Source organism: Vicugna pacos, chromosome 5 (genome assembly GCF_048564905.1).
Source record: "Vicugna pacos chromosome 5, VicPac4, whole genome shotgun sequence".
In the NCBI taxonomy this organism is placed as follows: Eukaryota; Metazoa; Chordata; class Mammalia; order Artiodactyla; family Camelidae; genus Vicugna; species Vicugna pacos.
The window spans coordinates 784,741-800,325 of NC_132991.1; the positions used below are offsets into that span (position 1 = coordinate 784,741).

Consider the following 15,585-nt stretch of genomic DNA (forward strand, 5'->3'; position numbering starts at 1 on the left):
GAGGAATCTCCATACTGTTTTCCATAGTGGCTGCACCAAACTGCATTCCCACCAGCAGTGTAGGAGGGTACCCCTTTATCCACAGCCTCTCCAGCATTTGTCATTTGCGGATTTTTGAATGACGGCCATTCTGACTGGTGTGAGGTGATACCTCACTGTAGTTTTGATCTGCATTTCTCTGATAATCACTGATACTGAGCATTTTTTCATGTGCCTATTGATCATTTGTATGTATTCCTCAGAGAATTGCTTGAGGTCTTCTGCCCATTTTTGGATTGGGTCACAAACAGAGCACAACTTTTATCAGTGACCAAGTCACCCATCCTGTCCACTGCTGGGGTCGAAAGTGAGCAGGCAGAGAGCAGACCTACAATGTTTCCCCGGCCCGGCCATCCACGCTCTAGGAACGTGGTCAGCAGACAGGACAGAGAGCTGTCTGGAGAGGTGGTGATCAACAGTGCCTTCCAGTGAGCTTTTAATACACCTTCATAATCTTCCCCAAACTTTTATGTTTTAACTGTAGGCAAAAGTTTAGCAGTTTAAAAAAATGAAAAAAAAACCCACAGAAATCAAACAACAACTCAACATCAAAAGGTATTTCTGCCTCATGCTGTAATATCAAACTTTTAGGGAAAAAACATTTGCACTTGATCTTACTCAAAAAATTAGATTGAGAACAAATTCTACCTATCAGTTTAAAGATCACAGAGTAAAAATACATTTTCTAAAGAAGTTAAAAACATGTTTACCAATGACATAAAATATTCTTAATGAAAGAAATATAATTTTGGCTTAAATTTTAAAATACGTAATTCAAAGTGTACTTTTTATGAAACCATAGTGGGCTACTACTAAACATACCATGCATTCTTAGAAACAGATTAAAAAGGCCAGAATCTGATTACATTTTATACTAATTCCTGTTCTGTAACTTTCAAACATCAGGTTATATTCATTTTTGTGATATTTAAAGCCTAATAATTTAATGATTTCTTTAATTTTAACTTATACTTTTAATCCATTCTGAACATTCTAAGATACCACTGGAGGTTATCACAGTGGTCTTGTTAAGTCAAATAGCAATTACACAGTTTTCAGTTTAGAGATGAGATTATTTTTAATTATTGAATATAGCACTTAAGGTACCATACTTATATGATTACGCTGCTCATTAAATGGTTATTGAAAGCTAAAATGTAATTTTAATGACAGCTGCCTATTTTTCTTTGCACATTTTATAGTCAACAGATTAGTCAAGAATGTTGCTTCTCTTCAAAATCTTTGCAGCTGTACCCAAAGTGTTTAGAAGAAGGAGAACTGGTCTGAACCCATTTGATAATAACTTTTAAGTCTACTCTTTCTTCAAAATGCACTTTGAGGTTTTTTTTTTTTATTAAACAAAAATCCTGAAATTGACTACAGTATTGGAAAATGTTGCCAAATTCTATAGAAGAAAAGAATCCAAAACACTTGAATGTTTCAGAACAACCTCGCTGAATATATTTTGTTAATTCTTGGAAAATATGGGTACCATAACATAACTCAAACAACATATTTCATTTTCCTTTTTAAAAAATTAATGGTGTTATCATAAAGAAATGAAAAAGATTTAAGGAAAAATAATCTCTGTCTTGCTAAGTGACAATTTCCTACAACACACGTTATTAAACAGCTTGCAAACATTTCCTGTGAAACGTTCCATAATCAGCACAGAATAAGTACTTTATCATACATTTAAAATCTGAGCTTCCCTTCTCCTTAAAACCAAAGAGTATGATTACTTACATACACAAAAATCTCACCAACAGAGTATCTCTTGCCCTCTGCTGATATTTATCATATCAACTATAAAACATTTCAAAATTAAGAGACTTCTAGTTTTTAAACAACTAGGGTTTGCCATCAAAATATATTACAAAGGTTTTCTTCATTTTATACCCGTTTGGAAATGAATATATCACATTGAATGTAACCTTCAAAGATAATAAGGAAAAAAAGCAGTTTTACTTTCTCAAAAACAAATTGAATAAGGAATGCAATTGTTTCTCTAAACAATATTAGAAAGAAGATTTCAGAGTTTGCTATACGGGGAAAAGGTAATAAAGTTTCGAAGTGGGAAAAACTGCTTTGTTCCTTCAGTCCTCTAGTTGAAATTAATTATAGCAAATGTTTATGAAAACATCTGTTCCTTACAGTTATAAATTCTTAATTTTAATATTGGATGATTACAGACTCTTATTTTGGACAGAAACTATCTGACAATTGAAAGGTTTACAAAAGAACAGTCGGAATTTGTAATCCTGGAAAACTGTATACACAGGGTGCTATGTCCTGTATAGATTTTCATTTTTGTGTGTGAAATACTTGCAGGGCCTTAAAATTGGTATCTAGGAAAAATCAAAGACAAACACAAGGTCTCATTTTTCATTGAAGCTGTTATGCAATAAAAAGATATCTGTATCATGAGAAAAAATAACTGAAGAATTAAAAACAAATGCTCCTTTACTATCAATCTAATCCGGAGGTAAGTATAATACACCAAGTATTAATTTTATCAGAGATTTTAGTTAGTCTAATGCCAATACAGTCATGGAAAGGCGTGTGTGGTAATCCCCCAAAATAACAACAGAGGGTGCAAGAGAGTTTAATATGATGTTTTTAGTTGCTGTTCTGATTACTGAACCAAGTTGTCAAGTGTAACTGTAACAAGGATGCATAGGTTGTTTTCAAATCTCTTGCTCACAAACACACACACACACACACACATTAGTAATCTCGCACAAAGACCTTTAAATGCTCAAACAGCACAAATACCTAAAAATGTTTTAAGACAACAGTCTTTCACTTGCTTGAAAAATAATTAAACAATAGACTAAATTTTAAAGAGACAATTGTGATTTTAAAGGTAGTTGATATACAACTTAAACTAACCAATAAAATAAACTGGATATATTTCAGTAATTTAAAATAAATACATAAATTATATACAATATATAATACAAGTTTTATATGTCACTATGTATATGCATAACATTGTACAACATATATATTTATAGGAACAGTTCATCAATTACTTGTGACCACTACAGTTTGAAATTTACATAGCACATTCATTTCTCATTAGTTGGTAACTTTGTAAAATGAGTTCATAACATTCACAATTAAATTAAGTTGGCTGATTTGAAAAAAAAGTGCTTGTAGTTATATTATTTTTAATGAAGATACAAGAGCATAGTATTTTCCATTAGTAATTCCCAAAATACATGTATCTAACTTACAAAGCCTCTAATATGTATAATGGTGACTTAAATTTCAAAAATAGGATAAATTAAATTTGGACTCCTTTTCAGTGTTTACTGCAGTCATGTGTAGCTAAGGACATTTAATGTATCTATCTGTGCATGTTGAAATCATGTTAAATGAAGGTTTACAATAGATTTCTATAGTGCTTTTCATATACAAACATCTGCTTCCTGAAGGGAGAACAAGATTTTAGACTAGGTGAGGTTAAAAACAGCTAGAATAATGCTATAGTTATATATATAACATATATATATAATTAAACACACCTACTTAACTGTACCTTCACTTTACACATAAAAAAAATCAAGTTTAAAAGTGTATCACACTGGGTATGAATTCTGAGTACTACATAATAAATAAAGGTTGATCTCTGAGTTTAGAGAAATGTCATCAAGTGTGTGTGATGAATATTTAATACTAAGAGGAAGAAATATTTTATTCAAACTAAGTTGAAAACAAAGCTATAGGTAGCCATATTTTAGCTGTGACAGGATAATAAGGCATAAATGAATAGCGTGAACACCTAAAACCTTTTGCGTCTTTAAGCGAATGAGGATTACTACTGAAATGTTTAGATAAATTTAAAATGTTTTAGATAAATTTAAAATCCCATTCAAAGGGAATGATGCAAAAATATCTATCAATTATGTATATTCATGTGTTGATATAGCTAAAGCAAAGTATAGTAAGTAACTCGGCATTGTCTATGAAGACAGTAGCCACAAAGGATACTTATTACCTTATTTCAGAAATCAGGTAAACAGCAGTCTCTCTGAGATAATTATTTATGCTAAAAATCTAGGACCATCTATTAGGTGTAAGAGCCAGTGCTCAAGTACACACAAGAAATTTGTTTACTTAATAAGTCCTCATGTTCTGTTAATTATTGTTAATATATCTATATTCTAACAATTTAAAGGCCATATTTAGTTCTCTAAATAATATTTTCAAGTTATTAACTAAGATAATGAAACTCAGATGTAGAACAAATACATAAGAGCAATTTTAAATAAGTAAAATTTCAAGTGGACTATTTTAATTTAGGAAGATAATACTGCTTACTTCTGTTCACTTATCAACAGAATTCTTCTTAAAAAGAAAGCAGAGTGACATCAGCCGAGTGGAAGAAAATACAGCTGCAAGTTCTCATCCTCCCGCAGAAACATCGAAAAACAGGAAGTCACTGTCAGAACCAACTATCTAATAGCTCTGGAAAACAAATGAACAATGAGCCGAGAAAAAGACAACCTGAAAGCTCTGTGGGGCTTTGACTTGCTTGCTCTGCCCTCTCCCTAGCCAGAGCAGCAGCCAGCCTGAAGAAGGAAGCTAGTTCCCAGAGTGGGAGAACAGTACCTGGTTCCGGAGGGGGCAGAGCAGACTGTATGTGCACAATACTGTGTAAATAAATTCTCACTTGTTAGCAGCTACTTGAAAAACTGATACAAGACAAATGTTTCTTTTTCATCTAACTTAAAAAAAAAGAAGAAACAAAAATAAGAAGGTGGACATTGCTCTTGAACACACTGCAAGTCAAAATGAGAGCCAGCAGATGCCTGGCGCAAAAGGTTACAACTTAACATGAAACAGACCACCTAAGGCCTGGGAGAAAAAGCTAGTGAGAGTTTCTCTGAGCAATCAGCACATTCAAAAGCACCCACATATACAGGGGAACATAAAAGGCCTTGCACATGCCAGGGCAAGATGCACGGTGATACAGAAATGGAGAAGACCAAAAGTTTCCACCTGAAGCTGACCACTAGGGTGAGTGCAAGCCTGGCGACATGATGAAGGCTGCTGCAGCACAGAGCCGATCTGCAAAGGCAAGGAGAGGGTCTGGGTTTTGTTGGTCTTTTAGCAACTGGCATTCAAAAATCTGTCAAAATTCTAGCTGAATACAACTTAAGAAATAAAGACTTCAGTGACTACATATGTCAAAGAGTAAGTATTTGCAAAAAAAAATCTCAGGAAAATAACTAAACAAGTTGACTGAAACAATCTTCAAGAATATAAAAAAAAAAAAACAGCAAACCCTGGAGAAGGGGATAATCTGACTTCCAATATCAAGTCGTCAAGAAAACAGTATCACGAAGCATACAGAGAAACAGGAAGCATGGCTCAGCAGCTCATGAAAGGAACAAAAATAAATTGACAGAAACTATCCTTGAGAAATCTAAAAACTGGATTTACTGAACAAAGATGTTTAAACAGTTGTCTTAAGGATGTTCAAAGAGCAAAACAAAAACATGGACCAAAAAAGGAAACAGATGATGCAGAGAATAAATTAACAAAATGAGACAATCAATAAAGAGGTAGAAACTAAAGAGGAAATAGAATTTCTGGAGCTGAAAAATTCGATCACTGAATTGAAAAATTCACTAGAGGGTTCAGCAATAGGTGGGAGGAGGCAGAAGACAGAAATAACAAACCTGAACATAGGACAACTGAAATTATAAAGTCTGAGGAGCAAAAGGGGGGGGGGGAGTGAAGAGAGCCTAAGAGACCTGTGTGGTGCCATCAAGCACGTTAACATATGCATTATGAGAGTCTGAAAAGAAGGAAACAAGTAGAAAGAAAATTTGAAGAAATAATGGCCAAAACCTTCCCAAACTGGATGAAAGAAAAAAAATTTACAAACCCAAGAAGTGAAATTAACTCTAGGTAGGATTAACCCAGCAACTTAACATCCATTATAAGCAAACTATTCAAAAACAAAAACAAAGAGACAGTCCTAAAAGGAGCAATAAAGAAGTACTTTGTCACAACGGTGACAATAAGTAACCAGTAATCAGTAAGATTAATAGCAGATTCCTCATCAGACAACATGCAGCCAAAAGAGCAGGGTGATACACACATATAAAAATGCTTTTTAAAAAAAGGCAATCAACCAACAATCTTATCTCTAGCAAAATACTCCTTTGAAAATTAGTGAGAAGTTAGGATATTCCTAGAAACATGAAAGCTGAGACAAGACATGCTTTAAAGGAAAGCTAATGGCAATCTTTCAGATCAAAAGGGAAGAACAGTAGGCAGTAACCCCAAGCTGTGGGAAGAAGTAAAGCTCTCTGGTAAAGGCAAATAAGTGAGCACGTGTAAAGCCACTATTATTGTATTTAAGCTTTGGAATGTCACACTTTGATTCCTACAGGATATAAAAAGTAAACAGAAAAAAACTATAAATTGATGCTACTGAGCAACAATGTATAAAAATGTAATTTATGATACAACATAAAAAGAGAAAAGGACAGAGCAATATGGAAGCAGATCTTTCTGCAGAATTAAGTTTGGTTATCAACTTGAAGTAGATTGTTAGCAATTTAGAATTTACATGTAATCTCTATGATAACCACAAAGAACATACCTAAAAACATTGCCCAGTAGGAATGAGAAGGGAACTGAAATGGTCACTACAAAAATAAACAGACAAGCCAACAAAAAAAACACTAATGGAGGAAATGAGAGGAAATAGGGTCTAAAACATACAGAAAACAATAGCAAAATGGCAGAAGTTCGTTCGTTCTTATCAGCAGTTACTTTAAATGTAACTGGATTAAAGTTTCCAATTAAAAGGCAGAGATGAGCAAAAACTGATTTAAAAACAGCATGCTGCAACCGTATGCTGTCTGCAAGAGGCTCACTTAAGACCCAAAGTAAAAGTATGGAAAAGATATTTCATGTAAAAATAACCCAATACAGAGATACTGTGGTACCAATATTAGACAAAACAGACTTGAAGTCAAAAACTGGTTTTGTTTTTTTTTTTTTTGACAAAGGACCTTTATATATTGATAAAATATATAAAGAAGAAGATACAATGATTTCAAATATATCCGCAGCAAACAGAACATGAAAATATGTAAAGCAAATATCAACAGAACTGAAGGGAGAAATGGAAGGTTCTACCATAAAAGTTGCCAGAACATCTAGCAGAAGATCAGCAAGAGGACTTGAACAAGGTCGTAAACCAACTAGACCTAGCAGACATACATAAAACACTCCAGCTGACAACAACAGAATATGCAATCTTCTCAGATGCACGTAGGACGTACCATATGTTAAGCCATAAAACAAGTCTCAATATATTTAAAAACACATATCATACAAAATATCTCCTCTGACTACAACAGAATAAAGCAAGAAGTCAATTACTGAAGGAAAACTGGAAAATTCTCAAGTATAAGACGTGTATCTATAGGTGGTTATCATAAATAAGTGGGTAGGGTCTGTATGACCACACACTGGTTGTAAATTTTAAACAAAACAAAAGCCGACAATGATCTCTGATTAAACTTTAAAGTAATTTCCAGGAAAAAAACACTTAAACAACTGGTAAAATTAAGCTGTCACATTTAGTGTAATGAAATTCCGAAGTAGAGGCATTACAGCATTGGGATTAAAGGCTACGGCTCAGGCAGGATGCACCTGAGTACACGCTCCACCCTTTACTTATCCTGTTAGTTAATTGTTCAATAGCTGTTTCCTCATCTATAAAATGAGGATGCTAACAGTTTCTATCACAAAGCGTGGTTAGGAGGATTAGATAAGTGCAAATAAAGAGCTTAGTACAGCACATGGCACAATATAAGTCCTCAATAAATGTTAGTATCATTTTTATGAACATTTTAATCAATGAATGTGTTTAAAATACTGGCTCCAGTGAAGGAATACAAGTAGAAGTCTATTAGTTCTATGTAAAGAGAATAAATTTATTCATAATTTAAACAACTGAAAATTGCAACTATTCTTAGAAATTAGAAAATAGTATTCCTGATAAAATGGATAATTAACAAAGGTTTATTCCATGAATTTTGCAACACTGTGCAAGATTCGTGGTGCACGTTTAATATCCTTCCTGATCATGATCATATCAAACACTGAATATGATACAAAGAAAGAGTGGAGAAATAGCAGAATTAAATACAGTTAGAGCCTTGAGATATAAAGCCATCTAATCCATGAGCTTAATTTGTCAGTCTATCAAGTTTATCTATTTAATTATCTACGTCTTTTTGGTATTGATAAAATGTAGATAAATAAAGAACTAAAACTAGTCAATCTAGTAATAAACTAGAACTAGCAGTTATAGAATATTATACAGTATTACACATACAACAGAATAAATCGAGCTTTAAGAAGAATTTACTAATGATTCTGAGACTGAATGGAAATGAGGCCTAATTCCAAACATAATCACAAGTGTAACTATTAACATGTAATAACACACAAATGCAAATATTTCTATGTATTATGACTGTCATTTCTGGGCATACTGTCATGTCTCCGGAAAATTAATCTCTCTGGGTCCCTACCATCCACATCTAGAGCAAAGAGGAAAAGGACCAGATGAAACCAAGCTCATGAACACGATTGGTGAACATCCAGATCACCTGGGGACAGGTATTTTGTGTGTGTGTGTGGTGTGTTTGTGGGAGAGAAAGAAATCGAAAAAAAGGATGAGACTTAGGTAACTGGGTAGGGGTCCAGGATGTTTTGCTTTTTAGAAGGTTTCCTAGATTACTGTGACAACCCAGAAGCCTCTCCCAGTACAAAATAATAAACTGTTACGGTGCTAAAAGTGACAATCTCTTGTTGAAGGCCATTTAATTTGCCCCAAAAAGAATGTCGTTTGTGCCATCATCTACAATGAACAATCAATGTAGCATAATCTTTGATCACATTTACCAGCGGTGGTAGTGGACTGCTTGCTGTGAGCTACCCCAATTCTGAACATGACCCTAATAGGATCAGCCGCATCACTGGTTCTTGGGAGAGGGTGCAGAATGGAGATGCCAAGCAGAACACTGCTACGGGCCTGTGTGGTCCTCCTGGGGACCCCTTGCGTCTCAAAAGCACCTTCCTACAAAAGAGCTACACAATGCCAAGGCTATAACTCAGACAACGGCACAGTTATAGGAAGCAGATAAACAGCAAAATAGATTTTACAAAGAGCTTCCTCAGAAGTAAATGTGGACAAAGAACATCTGAAAATGTTGCTTTAAAACTTGAAGAAAGTATCACGGCCAAGGATGATGATTACGTGATTTGCCCTTTGACACACTTTTTCTCTTAACAAAAATACAAATAATAATTTGGTTTAAATTTTGACTAATATTTTAAGATTTGCTGCTATTTTTACACAAGTTTTAATGAAATATCTCACATCTACATACGAACACACAAACAGAAATACCCAGGAAGTGAAAGACATAAGCAGAGACCTACGAAACACTAAGGACATTAAACAGGACTTAAAGAAATGGAAAGATATTCCATGTTCTTGCATTGGAAGAATTAATATTGCTAAAATGGCCATACTACCCAAAGCAATCTGAAGATTTAATGTGAACCCTATCAAATTACCCAGGACATTTTTCACAGAATTAGAACAGAAAATCCTAAAATGTGTATGGAATCACAAAAGACCCAGAATTACCAAAGCATTACTGAAGAAAAAGAATGAAGCTAGAGAAATAACCCTTTCAGACTTCAGACAATACAGAACTACAATCAAAATAGCATGTACTGATACAAAAATAGACATATAGATCAATGGAACAGAACAGAGAGCCCAGAAGCAAACCCACAAACTTTTCATCAATTTATCTTTGACAAAGCAGGCAAGAATATACAATGAAATAAAAACAGTCTCTTCAGCAAATGGTGTATGGAAAACTGGACAGCTGCATGTAAATCAATGAAATTAGAATACTCTCACACCATACACAAAAATAAATTCAAAATGGCTTAAAGACTTAAACATGCAGACAAGACACTATAAACCTCTTAGAAGAAAACATAGGTAAAACATTTACTTGACATACATCTCAGCAATGTTCTTCTAGGGCAGTCTACCCCAGCAATAAAAGCAAAAATAAACAAACAAATGGGACCTAACTGAACTTACAAGCTTTTGCACAGCAAAGGAAACCAAAAGCAAAACAAAGCGACAACCTACAGAATGGGAGAAAATATTTGTAAATGAATCGACTGACAAAGGCTTAATTTCCAAAATACATAAACAGCTCATAAAACTTAATAACAAAAAACAAAAAACCCAATCCAAAAATGGGCAGAAGACCAAAACAAGCATTTCTCCAATGAACACTGCAAATGGCCAATAGGCACATGTAAAATTGCTCAACATCACTAAATATCAGAGAAACGCAAATCAAAACTACAATGAGGTATCACCTCACACCAGTCAGAATGGCCATCACTCAGAAGTTCATGAAGTTAAATGCTGGAGAGTGTGGAGAAAAGGGAACCCTCTTACACTGCTGGTGAGAATGTAATTTGGTGTAGCCATTAAGGAAAACAGTATGGAAATTTCTCGAAAAACTAAAAAAACAGACTTACCCTATGATCCAGTAATCCCCCTTCTGGGTATTTATCTGGAGGGAACCCCAATGTGAAAAGATACCTGCACCTCAGTATTCAAAGCACCACTCTATAAAATAGCCAAGACATGGAAGCAACCTAAATGAAACAACAGATGACTGGATAAAGAAGTGTTGGTATTTTTATATAGTGGAATACTACTCTGCCATAAAAAGGATCAAATAACACCATTTGCAGCAACATGGGTAGACCTAGAGGTCATCATTCTAAGTGAAATGAGCCAGAAAGAGAAAAATACCATATTATATCACTCACATATGCAATCTAAAAAAAAAAGACACTATGAACTCATCTACAAAACAGAAACAGACTTGCAGACTTAGTAAACAATCTCATGGTTACCAGGGAAAGGGGGTGGGAAGGGATAAATCTGGGAGTTGACGATTTACAAATATTACACTATATATAAAAACAGATTTTTTAAAAAGTTTCTTCTGTGTAGCACAAAAACCTATGTTCAATAGCTGATAACAACCTATAATGGAGAAGCCGCTACAGCCACCAACTGAGAAAGCAAAAGAGGAAAGGAAAATTAGTTATCCTGGGCTACAGCCCAGTCCTTTGAAGTCCTTGCCTATATCTGACGCTGCCCCTTGACTACACTGTGCCTTCCTCCCCGGAGCAGGGTGACATGAAGACATGAGTCCTTTGAACCTGAGGCAACAGAGGCCGCCCCCAGGACAGGCCAGGGGGAGATGGGAGCAAGTCCACCTGCTCCCGGGGGACAGCAACCCTCTCCGCTGCCGCCCCCAAACCGCACGGCACCTGCCTCCCTCCCAAGAGCCAACTGACCTGTAAACAAACGTCCCGCAAAGCTGGGGCAGCGGCATGGACAGGGGCTCTGCCCCTGGTGAACTGGTCCATTTGTCCCCATCTCCCCCGCGGCCTGTCCTGGGGGCGGCCTCTGCTACCTCAGGTTCGCGGGTCACAGGTTACAGGCCAGCCTGCTCCTGGAAGGCGAGCGCTGTGCTGTCAGGGGGCGGCGACAGCGGCGGTGATGGCGGGATTGGGGCTGCCCCGTGCGAGCGCGGGGATTTGCTCCCATTTCCCGCTGTCGCTGCCGCTGCCCCCACGCACTGACCGCACGGCGCCCGCCCCTCAGGAGCAGACTGATCTGTAACCTGAGTCCCACGAACCTGGGGCATTAGAGGCCGCCCCCAGGCCAGGCAGCCGGGAGATGGGAGCAAATCAACAGGCTCGCAGCGGCAGACACCTTTCCCCGCAGCGGCGGCACAGGCCGCCGCCTCCACAACCGGGCCCCCCCCCCCCCGCAACCTGACAGCACCGCGCCCGCCTCCCAGGAGAAGGCTGCCTGCGACACGTGCACCCCGCGAACATGGGGAAGCACAGGCCGCCCGAGTCCAGGCCGCGCGGGACTAGGGTACAAATCCAGGGGCTCGCACCGGGCAGCCCCCATCGCCCCCGCGGCCCCGAGACCACACTGCACCCGCCCCCTGGGAGCAGGCCACGGTCTAAGGGCCGGTCGCAGGTGCTCCGGGGCCGTCAGGCGCCCTCCCACTTCCCGGAGCTGCACCCGCTTTCCCAAACACGGCGGGGTTCAGGAACTACCAAAGGGTGGGGGGCAACACGAACCAGTGAGTGGCCCTGGACCCACCTGAAGGTCCTAAGGAGCCGCGCAGCCAGGGCCGCACCCAAGCACCCCTCCCTGTGCGCCTTCCCAACGCATCGCAGGCCTCACCGGCGGCTCCCCACCTGCGCGCCCCCATCAGCGCCCCCTTACCTACCTGGCGGCTGCGGAGACAACGGCACGCGGCGGCCCGGACCCCAGGCCGTCTTTCTCCTCACGGAGCTGGTCCAGGAGCATCCAGCTCTCGCCCGGCTTCCACGCGCACTGGGCGGGTTGCGGCGTCCGCGCGTCTGTGCGTCCGCGCCCCTCCCTCTCCGGCCCGCAGCGCGGACGGCCGGGCTTGGGCTCAAGCTGTACGGGATGAAGACTGCGGCCAGGCGGTGGGGCGGTGGGGCGGTGGGGCGGGCGCAACCCCTTGCCCGCCCTGCCCGGTCTTCATCCCCGAAGCCCTCACCCCGCCACCTACCAACCACCACCAGCCTGGGCCAGGCCACGCAGCCCAGCCCCACTCTCAGTCTTCGCCTACCCCTCACCGTTACTGCCCTCTCAAGCCCCCCACCAGGCCCAGTCTCTGCAGGGACCCCCAAGACAGGGCTCCTCACAACAAAGTCCCCACCCCAACACTCCACCCTTCTATGTACTAACCTATGGCCCCCACGCTCCAAGCTCACACAACAGTACCCCCAACATCCCGAGATGGTCCCCCTCACCTCTGAGATGGGTCAGTTCTACTACTGAGCGGCTCCTCACCCCTCAGCCTGTCCCCCCTCACTGTGGCATCCCCTCTCACTGAGAGTGCACTCCTACCCTGAGCTGACCTCCTCACCCCACAGATGGGGTGGGGAAGTGGACCTCCAATCACCATGGCAATTGCCACCAGCAGGGATCCGGCCTGCTGTGCAGCTGCATAGCTGGTGTCCAAAGTTACAGGGCTCTGCCGGCTGGGCTGAAGGCGGTTCTAATTCCAGCCCGGGCGCCCTAATCCCCGAACCCTGTACCTCATCTGAGCAGGTCGGTCAGGGTGGTGTTGGGCTCTCTGCCACTGGCCTGGGCCTTGGGTTGTTGATGGTCCTGTTGGTGATCCGGACCCAGAGGGCGGAGGCACTGGGCTTCCGGACCTCCCGAGTAGGGGGAAGGGTGCAGCTGAGCCCTGGGATGGACAGCAGGCTGTTGGCTGTGTGCATGGGGCTCTGTGAGTAGCCTGGGCCCAGGCCAGGTGAGTGCAGGGATCCCGTTCATTTGTGCCAGGGGAAAAGGGAAGAGGGATGGGAACTCTGAAAGTTCCACGTTGGGAGCCCAAGGCTGGAGAGCAAAGCAGGCAGCCCAGGTTGGCCAAGACACCTAGGAACCCGCCACAAAGCTGGTCCCTTGTATCTGGGGAGACTGACCTTCGATGGGCCAATGAGATATCCCCTGCCAGCCTCCCCACACCACCCCTATAGTTTACAGGCAATTCAAGGGACTTTGATAGGTAATTTTAATCAATGATGTTTGTTACTTTCTCTGCAGGAGATCAGGTCCACAGTCATGGTGAACAAGGCAGGACTCCTGCCTGAACCCCAGCCTTGGGCATAAGAGTACCTGCCTAGAAATATCCCCTTACCCCTCACCAAAAGGCTCTGTGATAGAAAAAAAGGTATCTGACTCCATATTAGATCTATTCCTTTCCTTTCACCCTGTGTCCTATTTTTTAGGCTGTCTTCCTGGCTCTGCACCTTTTGTAAAACAATGTTGCCTTTAGCCTGAAACAGACAGGAGAGCCTGTTCTCAAGTCTCTGAACTTTAAGGATATTAACACTTTTGCACTCCTATAAAGTTAAGAAGTTGCACAGTAGAAAATCACCTGTTTTGTTGGAGGTTTTACAGGGATCTTTTTGTCTGACCCATGTGGACAGCTGTAAGAACAAAGCATTCCAAGAACAAAGAAATCCTACACCAGGAAGTCTGCAACAACCAACCATACCCTCTCCCCTTTTTAGTACAAAAGGAGCTTAAAGTTTGATTTGGGAAAGATGGTTCTCCATGACATTAGTCTGCCATTGTCTTGATCTGCAGCTGTCCACGTGGGTCAGATCATGGTGCCCCTGTGAAACTACTAACAAAACCAACATCATTTTCTCTTCTGCAACTTCTCTCTATAGGAGTGCAAAAGTGTTAATATCCTTAAAGGTCACAGCCTTCACAATGGCTCTCCTGTTTCCCAGAGGGACTAAAGGCAACATTGTTTTACAAAAGATGCAAAGTTAGCAAGACTAAGCCTAGAAAATGGGGCACAGGGTTAGAGCCAGAACAACAGATCAAATACGGAGGCAGATTTGTTCTTTTCTATTACACTATCATCTTTTGAACTTTTAAGTTTATACTAATACACTTTACCCTTTCCTCATTATAAATTCTACAATCGAGGAGCATTAAGTGCATTCACAACGCCATGAGACCAACACCACTGGTTTCAGCCTACTTCCTTCCTCGAAAAAAGCTTGTATCCAAAGCACACCACACGTCCTCGCTCCCCCGTAACAAGCCCTAATCCTGTTTCTCTCTCGGATTTTTACCTATACTGGGGGTGCCCTATCAATGAAATCATATAAAAGATGGCTTCATTTGCCTGCCCACATAGTTTAAGCGGCGGCTGCTGATGTTTTGTTTTGTTTTCACTTCAAATAGCATTTTTATTATTTGAAAGGGAAATCCAGGTGGGCTAAAGATGTGATGTACAAAATGAAGCCCTTTCAGTAACTCTGCATAACCTCGGGGGAGGCACTGCTCTTCCCCCTGTGACACCACAGCCAGAAGACAGAAGGGAGATGCTTAGCTCTTCCTGTGGCAAAAACAAAACCAAGCAAATCAAGAAACCAGCAAAAGCCCAGAAATATAGCCGGAAAGACAAACCACGACCCGGAAGAAGCGTCCCTCAGAACCCAAGGTTGGAGAAAGGCTGCACATCCCCGGGGTCCAAAAACCACTCGAAACCCACTGCTCTAAACAAACAGAACACACACGGGCAGTTCCAACGAGAGGCAGAGCAGGTGGCCAGTGTGTGTTAGACGTGCTCGACCTCTCGGGGGAGGACACAGGCGGACGGACACACTGTGGAGGGACAACACTGGTCACCATGACGCTGGCAGGACTTTAGCCTGGTGACAAAGTGAGGAGGCAGAGGCCCCAGCAGATCCCCCGGAGGGACGAGAGAACAGACACTCCTCTCCAGGGAAACAGTGTGCAGGACGCATCAAAGGGCCACAGGCGCAGCAGCCCTTCCCCGGCAGTGCCGATCCTTAGAGCTCACCCCACCAAAG

At 40.8% G+C, this 15,585-nt stretch overlaps 1 protein-coding gene across 1 annotated transcript in view; it reads right to left on the bottom strand.

The window, feature by feature from the left end:
• The window catches only part of LOC140696304 (uncharacterized), an 89,501-nt gene that overhangs the window by 46,898 nt on the left and 27,018 nt on the right, over positions 1-15,585 (bottom strand). The window contains exons 6-8 of the mRNA XM_072960742.1: positions 12,444-13,436; positions 11,491-11,648; positions 4,366-4,512 (exon numbers count right to left, since the gene is read on the bottom strand). Of these exons, the coding sequence (XP_072816843.1) occupies positions 13,245-13,436 (192 nt within the window). The 3' untranslated portion in view covers positions 4,366-4,512; positions 11,491-11,648; positions 12,444-13,244. The remainder of the gene's footprint in view (positions 1-4,365; positions 4,513-11,490; positions 11,649-12,443; positions 13,437-15,585) is intronic.